The sequence below is a fragment of the Vanellus vanellus genome (genome assembly GCF_965231255.1).
Source record: "Vanellus vanellus genome assembly, chromosome: 16".
NCBI classification, from domain to species: domain Eukaryota; kingdom Metazoa; phylum Chordata; class Aves; order Charadriiformes; family Charadriidae; genus Vanellus; species Vanellus vanellus.
This window is the reverse complement of record NC_138921.1, coordinates 8,692,317-8,708,525: the sequence shown is the minus strand read 5'-3', so window position 1 is coordinate 8,708,525 and position 16,209 is coordinate 8,692,317. Positions and strand designations below refer to the sequence as shown.

Below are 16,209 nucleotides of genomic sequence, written 5' to 3'. Positions count from 1 at the left end.
GCACAGGCATTCACTGTTTCGGAATGGTGCTCATGCCAAAAACTGCTCAGATCTGGAGCTAGAAATCACCAGAAGTGAGAGCAGAAGTTACTGTAAACTCTAGGTGTGAAGGTTTATGTCTGTAAGCCGTGGCTGTGATGTTGAAAACTCTGCTCTGTAAATGTTGACTCTGATTGTTGAAGGCGGTGCCACATACTGATATCAGAAGGCTGAGCTGTAATCCCTGTGGCTTTCTCTTAAAAGTGTATTTTCTTGCTTGACTTCCTTAAACATTGTTTTTCTATAGATTGGACCTGTAGCACTGAGATCTTTAGCTCGTGATTAAACAGTGCCGGTCCATATTAAATCCTGAATTACGCAGAAGGGAGTGAGCTGGTGATTGCCATCAAGCGGCGTCGGCAGGACCCAACTTTGCAGAGCAGGCGAAGCGCAGAGCTTCTTCCAGCTGGGGTGGCCGCTGCCGGAGCGGGTCCCGCAGGACACCCTGGGGAAGGGCAGCTCTCCGAGCAGGCTGCCAGCAAACGGGTTCCTCTCCCGGGCTGCACACCCCGGCCTCGGGAACCCGGACTTGGGATTTGTGGCTCAGCTGCCGATTTGCTGCTTGGGCTTTAGTGCAAGCCACGCCGAAGTTTCATTGCCTATAAAATGGGGGAGTCTTATTTATCCACCTGCCACGTGTCCGAGTGCTTACGGAGCGCTCCGAGGCTAGGTCCTGGCTTTGTGTACGCTCTTGGCATGGGTGAGTTCCCAGAGCCTGCAGATGTGTTCTGCATCCGTGGTGACTTTGTGTTGATTATAAGTGAAAAATCTCTTAACAATGGGTTGTAAATTCAGAGTTGGCTGTCAAACGTTTTATGCACCACTGTTGTTGCTGCTGTGTGACGCTGTTACACTTTCTTTACAAACCAGCCTAGGCAAAACCTTGTTTAATCCTGGTTCTTCCTCTCTTTAATCCATGCAGTGAAGGGATCGTGCAGGTAACTGTTTTTCCCTAAGATTTTAGGATCCTTTTGCTGAGCTGTGTAACGATCATACATGCCACAGCTACACGTGCAGCTTTGTCGTGGACATGATTCAGAATTTCTTTCTTATGTGTCTCAGCCTCAACCTATTTTTCATGTTGTTTTCCCTCTCTTTTTTATGCATTTGCATTAAGACAGACATTCAGTGCTTGCAGTGCCACTTTCCTTAGAAATAACATTAATAGATCACTGTTTCTTGCTTCTTACTATATCTCATGCAGATCTTCTTGCATCTTACTATTTATTTTTTTCCCTCTGAGTTGTCATTTAAAATATGTAACAATGTAATACAATTCATAGTGCTCTTTATCATGCAAATCTCCCAAGGCACCTTACAATAAAATCAATAAAATCAAAAAGAGAATCAACTTAGTTCAGCCATGTGTAGAATTAATTCATTGTTTTGAAAGCAGAGCCAGGGGAGAAAGGCTTTTTTAACTTTCAGTATCTTTTGCTCGTCAGCTTTGTACTTCACCCCATTTTATTCACGCAGCAGTCAGTGCCAAAACATTGATGATATTTTCAGCTATCTTGTAGATGGAAGTAGTGTCGATCGTGCTCCCTGCTCCCAGACCAGCTTTGATTCTGTAGAGGCTACTTGCTATTTTATCAGATAGCGAGGAGGAAAAGTTTATGCTGAAATAGGTTGACTGTTTGATATCAGTGGGGGAGGGAAAGAAGCCATCAAATTAACTCATAAAAGCTTTATTTACGATGAATGGACTTTTTTTTTTTTTCCCCTGTCTGTCATTATCATCCTGTCTGTAACCCAGTGACCCTGATTATCATGAAGCTGTTTACAAGGTTTAGGTTAATTGGATTTCTTTAACTATTTCCCAGAGCGGTGAGGAGCACAAATACACTGATGTGGAGTTCAAACAGCATAGTGCAACCCAGTTTGCAAGGAGATGGGCTTCTTCCAAGAGGAAGTCGTTTTATTTCATACTCAAATAAGTGCATAGCAGCATGTACCTGTCATTTGGCATAATATTTATTATACGACACCCCCTTTCATACGGATGTGTTCAGTTGCAACTTGTGTTTCCAACACACAAATTACATTTTGCATGTTCAGCAAGAAATGAGCTTATTTTCAATGAGAGAGGCTTTGAAATGTTTTGGTTGTTTTTTTTTTTTTCTTTTCTTCAGCTTGATAGCAGTTTCACTGGTTTTGTTTTTATATGAAGAATCATGGATAAAATAGCTGTGCATTGCATGGCTGCCTAAATAAACGAGACAGGAGGATATAGTTGGGTGAGACCAGGACAGTCCTTGTATACGCTTTGCTTTCATCTTCTTAGGATGCATGCTTATTCTTTAATGGCACAACATTGCACCCTCCAGGTGCAATGTGTAATTGCAGGTCTACAGATAACCGACTTGTTTTATGAGCTGTGTTTTTGTGAGCGAGCCTTCCTAAATTCTCCTTTAGTATTACTCACCCTCTTTTTCTCTTTCTTTTTCAGGCTTCTGTAGGCTCTGAGAAGCTGTTCTCCCCTGCAGCAAATAAAGGTAAGTGATCTGGAGAAATGCTTTCCTTAGCAAGAGATTTGAGTTGCAAATGCGTGTCGTGCAAATAGGAGAACATCAGTTTTGCCAGTGCCTTTAATTTTGCCACACACATTGCCATAAAGATGGGCTTTACAGGCTTGTGATGATTAAGTTAAAATTTAGAGCTGCATTGTCTCAGTGTGGGGTGGGACTTGTTCCCTACCAGTCAGATTTGTAACAAATGTCTCGGGGAGAGGGATTACTGACAAAGGAGAAATCAACCTTTACTGTAGGGGATATGCTTTTCCCTCTAATACAATCAAATCCTCATTTCTTCTGAACAAAGCAATATTTCGGTGTTATCTGTATTATCCTTACAAGGGCTTGCACATCCCTTTCCTGCCAGGGTGCACAGAGCATTTGTGTCTGTACGTCTCGATTCTCCAAAATGCAGTGGAAGGTGCTCAGCGTGTTGCAGGGTTTCGGCTCGCAGCTCCCGCTATTACTATTAATTGAGGGTTACCTGTGATACGCACTGGGTGTTGCTAAGAGACTGCGCCAGTTCAGATTCCCCTTGAGAGGTACAGTGACATATCTCTAAATACGCCAAACCCTCCTTTGAGGGCTCGGTATGGCCATAAAACAGGGCTACTCTGGTGTCCCGCGTTCCCAGGGATATTCTCACTGGGATGGATACTGGGCAAAAATACTGAAGAAACAGCCTTAGAGGGCAAAGTGTGGTACGTGGTGGAAGGCATCGCGCTAGGCATGGTTCCACTTTATCATGCCAAGGAGGTTGGTGTAGCTCTGACTGGATTGTCAGGACGTGTGGCTGTTCTGCAGTGTTCCGAGCACGGAGCTACAGAATAAAATCAGTTCAGAGCAGTAATGAATACTAGAGACATGGAAATACCCCAAAGAGGGGAGATGAGGCCCATTTATAAAAAGTGATGAAATAACCTTCTTGTATTATTTCAAGAGGGCCCAGAAAGGAATAATTTGCAGTTGTGTAGGAGTAGGTGCTGGCCATGGAAAGGCGTTTTGGTGGTTGTGTGCTCCATCACCTGGACCCAGGCCCCGTTTATAGCTGGGCTCTTTAGCAGTGGTAAGTATTAGGAATTCTCCTTCTTTCCAAGCTTTGCAGATTTTCAATTCCAAATGTGGAAACTGATGACAAGCCCGATATGTTATTACATTTGCAGATATTTTTACAAAAGTATGCAGCTTTATCTGGGGAAGGAGGGAAGTTTAAACAAATGGTGGAGAGCAGCGTTTCTCCTCTCTCAGCCTTGGCTCGCTGATAAAGGCAAACCAGATTGCCCGTACGGCACTCCCTCAGCAAAACAAAAATCTTGCCATCCTGCATAAATGCGTGGCGCAGAGATCTGCTGGAGAGGCTTCTGTTGAAACGTTAGCAGCTTTGTTGGCTCCTCCTCGTGCTGAAGCCTGAGATCCCCCACCCCTTCATATCGCGGAGCAGCTCAGCAACATGAGTTTTCAAAATACCTCCCTATCGGGAAGTTAAATGTGTGAATGGCTGTGAATTCGCTGTCTTGAAGTCTGTGTTCACGGCTGTTTATATCCCTGTAACTGTTCCTGTTTGGTTTGCTGTGGGGGTAGACGTTGCCAGCTTTGGGAAGGTTTGGGTTCAGATCCCGATTTTTGCCTTGGACTTCTCTTTTACCCTGGCCCTGTACCGGTGGGGCTTTGCTGAACGGCACGTGCTGCGACGGCAGGCGAGCTCTGCTGGGGGCTGCCTCGGCGTTTGGCACTTGCGTTGAGAGGTGAGAGAAATTTGCCTCGGCAAGATTTTGTGCAGAAACCCAAACAGCACTAAATTCTACCCCTCGCCCTGTTATCGCTCCCGCGACACAAGAGCCAGATTCGTCTCTCGCACATGCAAATGAACGCTGCTGCAACAGGACCGGGCTCCGTGATGCCATATGGCCGGGAGAAAGTGACTTTCAAAGCGTTGTGCTGAAATTCCTTTTGTGAGATAAGAGCCTTGATTTAAGGCCCGTGTTCTCCAGGGCTGGAGCCGTGGTGGCTGCACAGGGAGGGGATTAGCTCGACATGGTTTCCTGATGGGCACACGCGCGGCGCGGCACGTGCTCGGCCTCTCCCGTGGGCATTCGCACTATGCCCTTCTTTTGTAAACACTTGCGGCCTTTTTGGAGAGATATTAACTAGCAAATCTGCAGCATCCACGCTACAGCTGTTACTGAAGGTAACCAGGCTTTTAAAACACAATAAAGGGGATTCATTGTCTGGTGCAACTCCCCCTGTTCCCACGAACTTTCCCTGGGGATGTGTTTGGCCCAGCATATTTGTTTTGTGCCATCCTAGTTGATCAGCAGCTTAGCAATGCAATTAAGTATTAAGATAGACGGGTTTTGCTTATTCGAGGCTGGAACAGCTGTAAAACGTAACCTTTGACCGTATTTCACAGCTCCACAAAGGGCCTGAGGAGCAGCGTCTTTTGTCTGGGGCTCTCGGGGTGAGGTTTGTCTTCGCCCCCTCCCTGCCCGGGGGGGGGGGGGGCCACAGCGGCCGTGCTGGTGCTCCTCCTTTTGACACCAGTTCATCTGCAACAACAGATGCACGGCGGAGATGTCCACTTTGGGGACCGGTCGCTATTATGCGGTGGAGAGAGGTGTCCTGACCCGGGGTGACCTCGGTAGTCACAGCTGTGAAACAGACTGAATGGGGCACTTGGAGCTTCCAGGGGAAGAGGAGATTAAATCCTCTGTGTAAGGAAATAATAATTAAAAATAAAAGCAGAGAATCCCTGATCCGCTGTGCTGACAGGCCTTTGTTTTCTGACGCAGAAAAGCGTTTGTTTAGCCAACTTGTCGCTGCAGCACAGAGTTACAAGGGCATTTGCTGCCGAGGGCCGGGTGTTACATCCTCCTGGTGAATAAATCGATAAAGAAATAATAAAGGTCTGTTTGCCCTCTCGTGCAGCTCCTTTCTCACAGGAATCTCCCAGCCAGTCCTTTGCTGCTTCTGAAGGGCAAGGGCCGTGCAGGGCAGGGGAGGCATAGGCAAAAGGCGGATCCGTCCCTCCGTCCCCAGGCGGGGGATGCGGCAGAGGGACGCAGGGTGGCTGATGGGAGGGCAGATGCCTTGTCGGGCTGGGGAGCTGAGAGGGACAGTCACCCCTGAGTCTCGGAAGGACCTCCGCCTGCCTGCTGTGATGATAATTTTAAGTGTGGGTGGGGTGGGATGGTTTGTATTTTAAGGACTTGAGTGTTGTGTTCCTGCTGCTGGCTCCCTCCTGCAGTGGGCTTCTCTGGGGGGTCTGGTTGGAGGCGGTTGAGCCTTCTCCCACCTTCCCTTGCTCCAGACCTGTTGCGTGCCAGGGAAAGGGAGAGACGTGGTGCTTTTTCTACCACATTAACCTTGCAGCTGTGGCCCGGGAGACCTGTCGAGTCCCCAGCCTTTGAGCCCAGGCCCACTGGCGGGTTTAGGGTGAGATGGGTGCCTTAAAGTAGATGTTTCCCAAATGGCTTTGGCATTGGTCAAGGGCCATGGTGAGGAAAATCTCCATTGCAGGTTAGTGGAGACTGGGCAGCAGCTAAGGTGTCTCTGTCCATAACTCTGGGCAGGGCATGGGTGTGGAGGTGAAGATGAAAGGGGTGTCCAGGAGCCCCCAGGGCATCAGCTGTGATGCCCATGGAGGAGCCAGACCTGCACAGCCACGTCGGCCCTGCAGCCCCGGGGGATACGGGGCAGCAGCGCGGGGACAAGTGTTTGAAGTTTGTTGACGCCGAGTACATTGCTCCTATCTTTGGGTCAAAATCAAGCTGGGCGCAGAGGGAGCAGTGTAATCTATCTGTTTGGTGGCACAGAGTGACTGGCCAGGACCCAGCTCTGCCCCGGGCTGGTTGGGGCTCACTGAGCTCCATGCCTCCATTTCCCCCTCCTGCAAAATGAAGGCTAATGCTTGTCAGCCAAGTGTGCTGAGAGACTTAATTAATGAATGTTTATCAAGCGATTTATCAAGAGATCCTTTTAATGAGAGATTCTATAAACAGTGCAAGGCTTCATTTTCGTGGCAATAATAAATGACAGTGAAAATAAGTCTTATCCTTCCCCCGCATATGCACCCCCCAGGAAAAAAAGATTGCTTACCCTCCGCTCTCGCTTCTCCCTGGGTTTCTAGGCAGAGGGCTTTGAAGTGCTATCTTTCATCATGAACTGTACACATCCTCAAAGCTCTAAAGCTCACAGCCTGTGTCTTATCCCTCTGACAAGAGGGAGGCAAGCTTTCTCGGCGTGCAGGTCGTAATTGTCAGCCATGGGATGTGCTGCAGCCACCCGCCCCAGCGGGCTAATGCAGCTTATGGTTCTTTGAAGTTCCCTCCCTTTATTTTCTGTCCTCTTGACCACAAAACTGTGCCTTGGGCCGGCAAGAGAGATTTCTTGTTCAGAGACGACACTGAGCTCTGACAAGCACATCTGAACCAGAGAAGAACCCTTGTTCCTCTGAGATCACTGCTCCATAACGTTGTTGCCTTAAGGGGACTGTCTCTCCTTTTTCTCTCTGCTGCTTCTCTTCTTTTCTTTTTTTTTTTTTTTTTTAATTCAGCACTAAAATGTCATACTAAATCATTTTAAAAGCTGGAGCTACAAAACCTCCAGTGTAGTACATGCTGTTAAAAACTGATGGTTATGACTGTGCGATGGGGTGAGAGGGGAAAGGATGGGCAGGGGCAGGATGGGAGGGCAGCGGGGCAGCTCTCCAGGAGGCACCTGTGAGTGCCCGGGGAAGCAGAAAACAACTTGGATGCAGCCGAGCTCAAAATAACGTGCTTGGCGCAGGTTTGCAGCAGCACAGCTTAATGGTTGCTCAGCACTGACAGGGGAATCGAGAGCCCGGTGTCTCTGCGCTCGCCGTGCTGCCTGCGCGCTTCGCTCTGCTTCTGGTCCTGGCCCCTGGCCCTCTCCAGTTGGCAGGGTCAGAGACGCGCTGTCCGGGCTGGCACAGCATCTCCTGTACCAAGGCCACCTCCTTCGGTGCTTCGGTACCTTACCTTGCTGGCATGTTGAGCTTTCCATCGCAAGAAGGGCTGCATGGACGCAGAGCAAACAACTCTCACAGCGCCCGCTCGGGCGTTTAGCTGTGCTTTACATGAAGGGAGGTCAGGAGCAATATAAATTTTTCCAGTTTCCTGCGTGGGGGGGTCCACAGCAGGGTCTGAGACGCAGGAGAAGCAGAGATGCCTCCTGTTGCTTGATCTCGGTTTTATCCCCAGGTTCCGGTTACGTTTTGGTGAGGTCACCGTCTTGTGTGTGATTAGACCTGCCGTCAGTGAACTCGAGAGGGATGATAATTTACAGCTGAATCTTTGGACAACAGTCCACCGTAATTACAGGCATGCAAAAACTTCCACAGCAGCCTCTGTAATAATAAATAATGCATTTATTTAGATAGCAACCACATTGCTATGATTTATGCGGTGCTCAGGATGCTCTGCAGCTGCTCTACTCCCTGTGTTACATCTCTTGTGATTTTTATCACAATCGTACAGTATTCTGTGTTCTTCACAAAACCCAGGCCCTCAGAGGATTGTACAAGAATCTAAGCTTTAATTTCATTTTTTAAGCACGACTTTAGTCTTCCTGGCCACAGAGAAAAGCCTGGAACTCTGATTCTTCTGTGCTTCAAAGCCAGCGGGCAGTCAAAAAGAACTTCAAATACTTTGGTTTTAACCTCGTTTTAAAGATGGCTTGTGATTTGTAAATGCTTGGGGGGTTGGCAATACTGGATACCCCAAACTACTGCTAAATGCAGCGTGTGAGCCCATCCCGGCATCCTCTCTTTGAAAAGTTCTGTCTAATTTTGTCACTGCCTGGATGAATAGATTAGCTGTCTTGAATATGCATATATATATAATTACATAGTGGCCGGGGAAGGAGGAGGACTTTGATTTTCAAACAATATGGGTAACCAAGATAATCAGCCAAGTCACAGCCAGTTAGCCACATTTCAAAACAAAACCAAACACAGAAAATAGTGCAGTGTTAGGTGCAGTCTTTCCGTCTTCTTGCAGTTTTCTAATTTTGCAGGCTCTGGAAAGCTCTCGGCCTTCTCTTTGGGAAGGGGAATATACTCTCCGTCTCCCCTGTTAGCTGTGTTATATGTAGTTGAGGATATAACCGTCCCTATCTGTCTGTGAAAATAGGACAGACAAGTGGGAGAGACCATTCACCTTAACCACACTGTCCGGCCAACTTTGTGAAACTCAGGCTGCAAAAGTGCATAATTTATTAACTTCAACACAAATTGAGGGATGTACGCCTCCTAAAGTGAGAGCTGCCTCGTGCACTCGGGCAGGTTTTGTGGTTTGCACAGCTATCTCCAGGTTTGCCTCCTTCAAGGGAGCCAGCATAGAGCTCGCTTTGTAGCTTCAGGCTGCAGCCAAGAGAGTTGAAAAGTTGAATTATAAACATTTCCAGGCCTTCTGGTTGGTATCTTGTGTTTTGTTTTGTTATTTTAAGGATGTGGGGTATGTTGCTGCATTCCTGTCAGTGGGATTAGAATGAATAGAAGCAATACTGTAGGAGATAAAATGTGTTTAATTATTTATTTGAGAATTACAGACTGAAATTGCTTTTTGATTTAAAGCATCCAAGTCATGGATATGTTTTTGGAGTAGAGAGAGGCACGCAGAAACATACATATGCACAATTACCTAGGGTAATGTAAGAAGTCTCTTTGCTCAGCTGCCCTTCCTCCACAGAATTTGTTCATTTCCTTAAAGATTTTAAATTTCAAATGCGGCTTTGTTAAGTGTCGTGGAAAGCTAACTGCATGCTGTGCCTTGCCCACCAAAACGTAAATAAAATAAATAAAGTCTTCGTTGTATAAATGTTATGAAGTGGGTGGTTTATTTTCTTTAATTATACTTTTTATTTAAAATAAACTATAAAAGCAAAATAATATATATCCTGAATGGGCCAGCACAAACTCATATTGATTGAGTAGGCACATTCGAGCTTTTCTCGGTTCATGTGAACGTAGATAAAAGGACCATCAAACTGTAAATCAGAAAAAAAAAATAAAATTAAAAAAAACAAATTCCTTCCAAATGCCTAAACTTGTAAAGGATGTTTGAAAGATACCATCTTTTTACTCCTTGTTTATAGTTTGCTTATCTGTTTTCTAGAGTAGCAAAAGCCAAGCTGGTAAGTCTTGCCATTTCCAGCTGCTGTCCCTGGTTGCAGGATGCTGGTATGGGTTGTGTCCCAGCACCAGAAGGATGCTGTAGGGCGGTGACGTTAAGAGCAGCAGTTGCAACCCCCACAAAGCTATCGGGTATTCTCGATTCTGCTTTTAAAATACCTCAGAGACATGTTTGATTCATGTAAGATTTTGTAAAGCTTCAGTTTCTTAGACAATTAAACACTGGGTCTAAACCTGATGCTCTCTTCGTAGGGACTGGCACTGCGGGGCGAGGGGAGGTGTCTGGACCTCTAGTACAGGTCTGGGCACGCTGCGGCCACCATGTCCCCGTTTAAATCAGGCATGAGGAGGAGGACGGTCCTCCTTCTCTGCGGCCCCCCTTTTTTGAAGCAGGTTCCAGAGGGGCAGCTGTCCCCATCAGGGACTCCTGCAGACCGGGTAACCCCGCGCTTGCCGCAGGTCGCCGCCATAGAACAGGGCAGCCTGGGCATCGGCAAGTTGTGTGGCGAGGCGGTGGGGGGTAAGGAGGCTGGTGCAGGGGGGAGCTGGATCTGACCCCAGGTCGGCTTGTGTTTCCTTCTGGGCAATCAATGGGAGCGATCGATGAGACCAGGACATGCTGTTTAATTGCAAATGGATCTGGTTACTCTTTTGTGTGCAGCGCTGGTGGGGTCTGTAAGTCCCAGCGAGGCCCCAGCCTCCAGCAGTGGAGACTTCGGGAAAAGAGGATGCTGTCAGCATCTCGTGGCTTCTCCCTCTGCTCTCCTGTCCTCCAGGCACCGAGGTCTGCCACAGGGACCTGCCTGATGGGCAGGACCCCGCTGTCCCAATCAGCCTGTGTGGCAAGCAGTAGTAATTCATGTTATTTTTCTGTAATTCTTTTTTATATATATATTATCTTCACTTGAAATCACTGTTGTAAGTGATGTAGCTCTCCAGTCCTGTCCCATGGGAGGAGAGGGGGGGAGGCCAGGTTCCTGCCCTTTTCTCCTTTAATTCTTGCGCGAGCACTGCGCGCGTGTGCTCGCCGCTTCTCTCACCTCCGCGCTTCGCTGCCCATCCTTCCTGCTAACAAGGGCTGAACACTGTTCCCCGTGGAGCCTCTTAATGCTGCTGCCGAGCTGCCCAGGGACTGGGAGTGTGAGGCTTTCCTTCCATCTCCGCTGCTCCGTGCGCTTGGCCCCGCTCCCAGGCTCGGCTCGGCTCGGCCAGGTGAAGCCATACTGACACCATTGACTCCACCGGAGTTATTTGGGTTTACACCAACGTACAAGAGAGCAGGACTTGGCATAGTGTTTGCGTGTCTGCGTTTCTGAAAAGGATACTTGTTCTAGTTTGTTGGGTTTCTCTCCAAACAGTAAATATTTTCTTGTAAATCTCCGGGACAGAAAAATGACTGCAGTGCTTTTAGTTCATTTATTTGCTTTAAACTGATGGCAAAGTCTTACAGGAGGTAATAGGAAATTAAAAGCTTTCTATATTTTTTTTTAACAGTCCTGCAAAATTTATTGCAGAATTATATCCCCACTATGGGATTCTGTCGGACAGTTCAAAAAGCCTGTGGAAAGGTTCTCGTTCACCATTAAATTTTAAAAGTTATTGAAGTAATTTTTATGGAACCCTATTAAGTTTCTGAAGAAACACATTGGTTTCATCACTAATAAATTCTTTAAGGCTCGTCCGTAGGGGTATAGTCAGACTTCCAGATCTCTCTCCAATGAAATGGACATTAACTTTTTGTCCTGTTGGAGATATATTCTTCAAAGGTGTCAGCAAAGCTGGGGAAGCTTGATTGCACCCAGGTACATCTCCTAGCACTGTGAGCTGGTGTGTTCTTTGCCCGTCAACCCACCAGAGTTGGGGCAGAGATTTTGGAAGGAAGAAGAGGTTTTTTTAAAGCTGCAGAAGAAGCAGATTGCAGGTGGGTCTGCAGAGATAAATCCTGCGGGGTTAAATTGAGACCCCAGCGCCTGGTTCTGAGCAGCGTTATGTTTGGGAGAGATGCAGCCCTCGGGGGGAAAAAAGGGACGATGCAGCCTGAAGTCCCTGTTTCTCAGGCAGCGCCTGGTGCTTTCAAAATAATATAAAATAATGTGTTCGCTGTGCTTTTCCACTGCATCCAGGAAAGCGCACGGAGGCTTCCTCCCAGTGAAAGGAAAGTATCAAGCTGGCTTTGTGCTTAACTTAGCGCTCACAAGCGCCTTTCGTATGCAAGCGCAGAGCCACCTGATGAAAAGTGAATGGGCGAGGAGGGAAATAAAATTGTGTAATTGCCAGTTTCCTTCAGTTCCGCTCCCTCTCCCGTTTTGCATAAAGGAGGCTATTTAAGTCTCAGCTGGAGTGAGGTTTGGTAATAAGCAGACGTCTGTGAACCTGCATCTGCTGCTGGTGTCTGCTTAGTTTGTTCTGTATTTCCATATTTATTGATGATCCGGTTTTGAGAGAGATCTGTCTCCTGAACGCTCCCTGTCTCGTGGCACGAAACCCACGGAAGAAGAGTCAGTCCCTTCAGGCCCATGAGTCCTTGTCCTTGTGACATTTTGGGAAGCGTAGGACCAGGCAGCAGCGCCAAAGATCACATCAGAGTTTGCAAACCCACCTCAAACTGCATCGACTCGTGAATGTTAAACTGCAAAAGCAAAGCCGCAGCCTGCTCCCTGGGAAGCTATCCACAAAGCAGGGTGGCAGAAAAGGGCCAGCCTTGTTGGATGAAGCAGCTAACATTTTCATTTTCTCAGTACTATGTGATTTGGCTTCCAAACAGCTAAGCTGTCCCCAGCCAGTTGCTTTCCTACGTGGCCGGCCTTCTCTGGGCACAGGGAGAGGCGCTTGCAGTGCGAGTTCTGCAGAGACAACCTGATTTAATACAGGCTTAATGGCTGGAGGAAGGAATTTACGACGTGAGCATTGAATGTTTACACAATAATGAACATTGTCATTATTTTTATTATTGAACGGTCTTTAAAACTGAGCTAGAAAGCTGAAACCGACAACTAGAATATGTCCGTTACATTCTGTACTGATCAATTTAATAACCAAAGTGGAACAGATTATTTCATACCTTTCATTGGATCAACGAACAAATTCTCTGAGCGTAACGTACCTTTTGGCCTGAAGTATTTTTGCGTTGCAGGCCATTCTCTGGACCCTCTGCGTCATTCCAGCAGTACATGCTGTAAAGCAGCCTTAAGCAGACGTCTGAGGAGTCCCCGCTGACAGTGGCAGCGTGGTCAGCCAAGCTCAGTCCTGAGGCCAGGGCAGCAAAGGGCCTGACTCGGTGGCCGTGAGCAGCAGAGCACCCTTTCCCAAGCCATGCAGGTGGGAGTAATGTAGAGGCACTCTAAAGATACTCCAAATGGTGGTGTGAGCTGTACCGGGAGCTTAGATGCCCCTGAGAGCCTGTGTCAGTCATCTCTAGACTGGTCCAGAGAGACATACTGCCTGGGCTACACTGTTTGCTGTCTCCTCCAAGAATACCGTTGTTTTAAACAAAGAATAGACCGGTGTGGCTACATCCAGACCCGGATTTTGAAAATATTGCCACAGAAGCTCTCTTTTCCTTCCATCCTTCCCCTGTCCTCCCAGCAGTTGAAGAGGACTGTGTCCAGGTTTTTGGCTCAGACCCGTGCCTGCTGCATACATTTCCTCCACCAAATGGACACAACCATAAACCTCTTTCTGCATCATTTCCTGCAGGCCTGTACTAAACATGCCACCCAGGTGTCCCCGTGTAAAGCCACTTCTTGCTGAGTCTGCTTCTGTTGCTGCTGGCAGGCTTGCCTTCGCGTGCTCGCGGCAGGACTCCCATCACAGTGTGTTAATTTTAAACAAACAAAGAGTGCGTTTTGGTTTGGGAGGGTCTTTCCCATCAGGTCATATCGGAGTTTCTCTTAAAAGGAAAAGCTGGGTTTGGTTTTGTTTTATTTTCCCTTTTCCCCTCTTTTAATATGATCCCTGCAATTTTGTTTTCACTGAAATATTGACTGGCAGCATTGCAAATTGCCTGCATGCAGACGGGAGCTTGCCAGCGCTTTCTTACTCAGCTAGCCGTCAAGGTTGTGGATTCCACCACGAGCGGTGCCAGGAAAGCTGTTGATCAAAAATATTCCTAACATCTGTGAGTCCTCTCCATCCAAATGAGATGTAGTTACATTCTCCTTTTCCCCACGCTCCTTCCAAAGTGTTGCTTCAGACGCCTGGAAAGCCCTGGTTGCAAATCATGAGCCGATCTCTGTTTGATTTGCAGCTCCGTTTCCAACTCTGTCGAAATCCAGTATAAACTCCCAAGTGCCCTTCCCCCAGTCAGAATAGGTGAAAAATATCAGCCTCCAAAGGCAGCGCAGACAGGGTACGTTTCTTTGCCCCGTAACTCATTCGATCCAGATGCCGTCCCATGCTGTCTGTAGCTGCTGTGGTCGCAAGCCAACAAGGGGGGTCTTGTGAGAGCGGCGGCGGCGGGGGGAAGCGGCTCGGAGCAGGCTCCCAGGCGTGCCCGCAGCCTCGCACACGCACACGTGTGCGCACACACACTGTTCTGCCAGCTCAAGGAGGGGACAGGGGGGAAAAGCCTGATTTCCCTTCCACCCTGTTCCTACCACCACCACCAATTCACAAGCCAACTATTAAATAATTAACGTGCCCAGTGGGGCAGGAGGAATCAAAAGCTGTTGTGTTCCCAAGTTTTCTCTGGCTCCGAAAGGCACGGCTCGCTGTGTATTCTGGCACCTCGGAGCGGGTTTTCCTCCCTCCTTCGCCTCCCCCTTATTATCCCGTATGTGTGCTGGAGAGGGAAGTGGCGTTCCCAGCCCAGCGGGGGATGACTGTTATTTCAGACTAGCAACAGGGGAAAAGGAACAGCCTGTTGCCTGATTGATGTTTGTTTTTTGTGGACAGACACCAAAGGTTCATTAGAGACGGAAGGTTGGGGAGGAGGGGGGCGGCGGCGGGGGAGACGCTCGCTCTTAAGGAACTATTGTACCCCTGCGCGCTAACCTGGCTCTGCACTTTCTTTGACTTCTGTGAATGTCTCAGCTGTACCGTTTTGGCCCTGGCAACTTTAGGAAAATATACACGCCACAGAGGTTGCAGTGAAAGCTCTGCGATGGGGGGGCGTCAGGGGAAAAAGGAAGGGGAGGAGAGAACAATGCAGTAGGTTTTGCCGTAATTAATTTCAAATGTGCTGCTCATCTGTTCTCCTCGGGTTTCAAAGGGAGCGAGGGGAGTTTGCAGGGCTTTTCCTACCACATCTGCGTCTTTCCAGAGGTGGGGATGGAAAGGCGTCTTTCCTTCCATCTGTGGGTTTCACCAGCTTGGCGACATGGAGCGCTAAGTGCAGCGCAAACTGATGGTGGAAATGCTGTTCTGTCCGGAGGTGGAGGAGAGGGAGAGGAGGGAAGGTGCGGAGGAGCTTCTCTTCTTACCACCTTGGGTGGATGAAGCTAGAGAGACTGAGGAGGTTGGTATTGGTTAAAGCAGATTTCTCTGGAAAGAATTAATAGAGCACATTTATTTAAATAACAAATGTTGTTATTTGCTACTGTTGTTGGCCGTGGAAAGCTTCCAGGTTATGGCGCAGGTGAGCTGTGTGGTTACAGGGCTTTTAAAGGTTTGGGTCAAACCCTCACTTAGTCTCGTGCTGACTTTGCGCCTTTGAAAAATCTCTCTTCATACAATTGTGTCAGGAACCAATAAGTTAATATTAAACCTTGGGTGTTACAGCATCTTGAGTAGAAACAGTCCCTTCTGATTGCCGTTTCTCGGATCTCATCTGTTGGACTGTGCTGTATGACACACAAAACAGGGGCTGGGCATCTGCCGTGGGGCATTGTCCTTGTGCCCTTTGCCTCCCGGTCTGAGTATCGATGAAGTCCCATGACTGCGGCAGTAAAGAGAAATGAAATGGGCCTGTTAGATTATTGACTTTACTCCCCTCAACAAGATATCCAGATGCTAATTTGATAGCCCTATGAATCTTAGCCAGAAAAATCAGTAAAACAGAAATTTAAACTACTCTAAACTACTGGTAGTGCTTTAACACCTCTATTTTCGAATTGCTCTTTGCTTAGAAGCTTGCCCTGAACCCTGGAGCTGATGGATAATGACCTCTTGTTTAAACACGTGGCTACTTTATGATCCTTAGCTCTTAGAAAAACCAACCTCAGTATCGGGTGGTGAGTATTTCTGAAGTTTGGCCATAAGGAAAATGTTTCTACAGCACGATTCAAGAAAGCATTCTCTTCTCTGGTCAGAAACTAATTCAGTGCAGCCACAACGTGCTGAATACCCCAAAGGTACTTGAGGTGGGCGCTTGTTTGTGATACAGTCCTTCTCCAGGACACCGGTGCTGGTATGTGACTTGGAGAGCTTGACCATGTAGTGATAAATGTTTCTGTGGTTCTTTGGAAGGGATGTAAATACTGCAGTGGTGTTTCAGACTGTGTAAGGGCGTATGACAGTTTTTGTAGGCTTACAAACTAAATAGACTTACTGGCAGGGCTGTGGGACCGA

General features: G+C 47.7%; 1 protein-coding gene across 1 annotated transcript in view; it reads left to right on the top strand.

Annotated features, from left to right (window-relative positions):
• FBRSL1 (fibrosin like 1) overlaps nt 1-16,209 on the top strand; it is a 547,710-nt gene that overhangs the window by 486,716 nt on the left and 44,785 nt on the right. Inside the window, exon 7 of the mRNA XM_082491594.1 lies at nt 2,489-2,534. Coding sequence (XP_082347720.1) covers nt 2,489-2,534 — 46 coding nt within the window. The remainder of the gene's footprint in view (nt 1-2,488; nt 2,535-16,209) is intronic.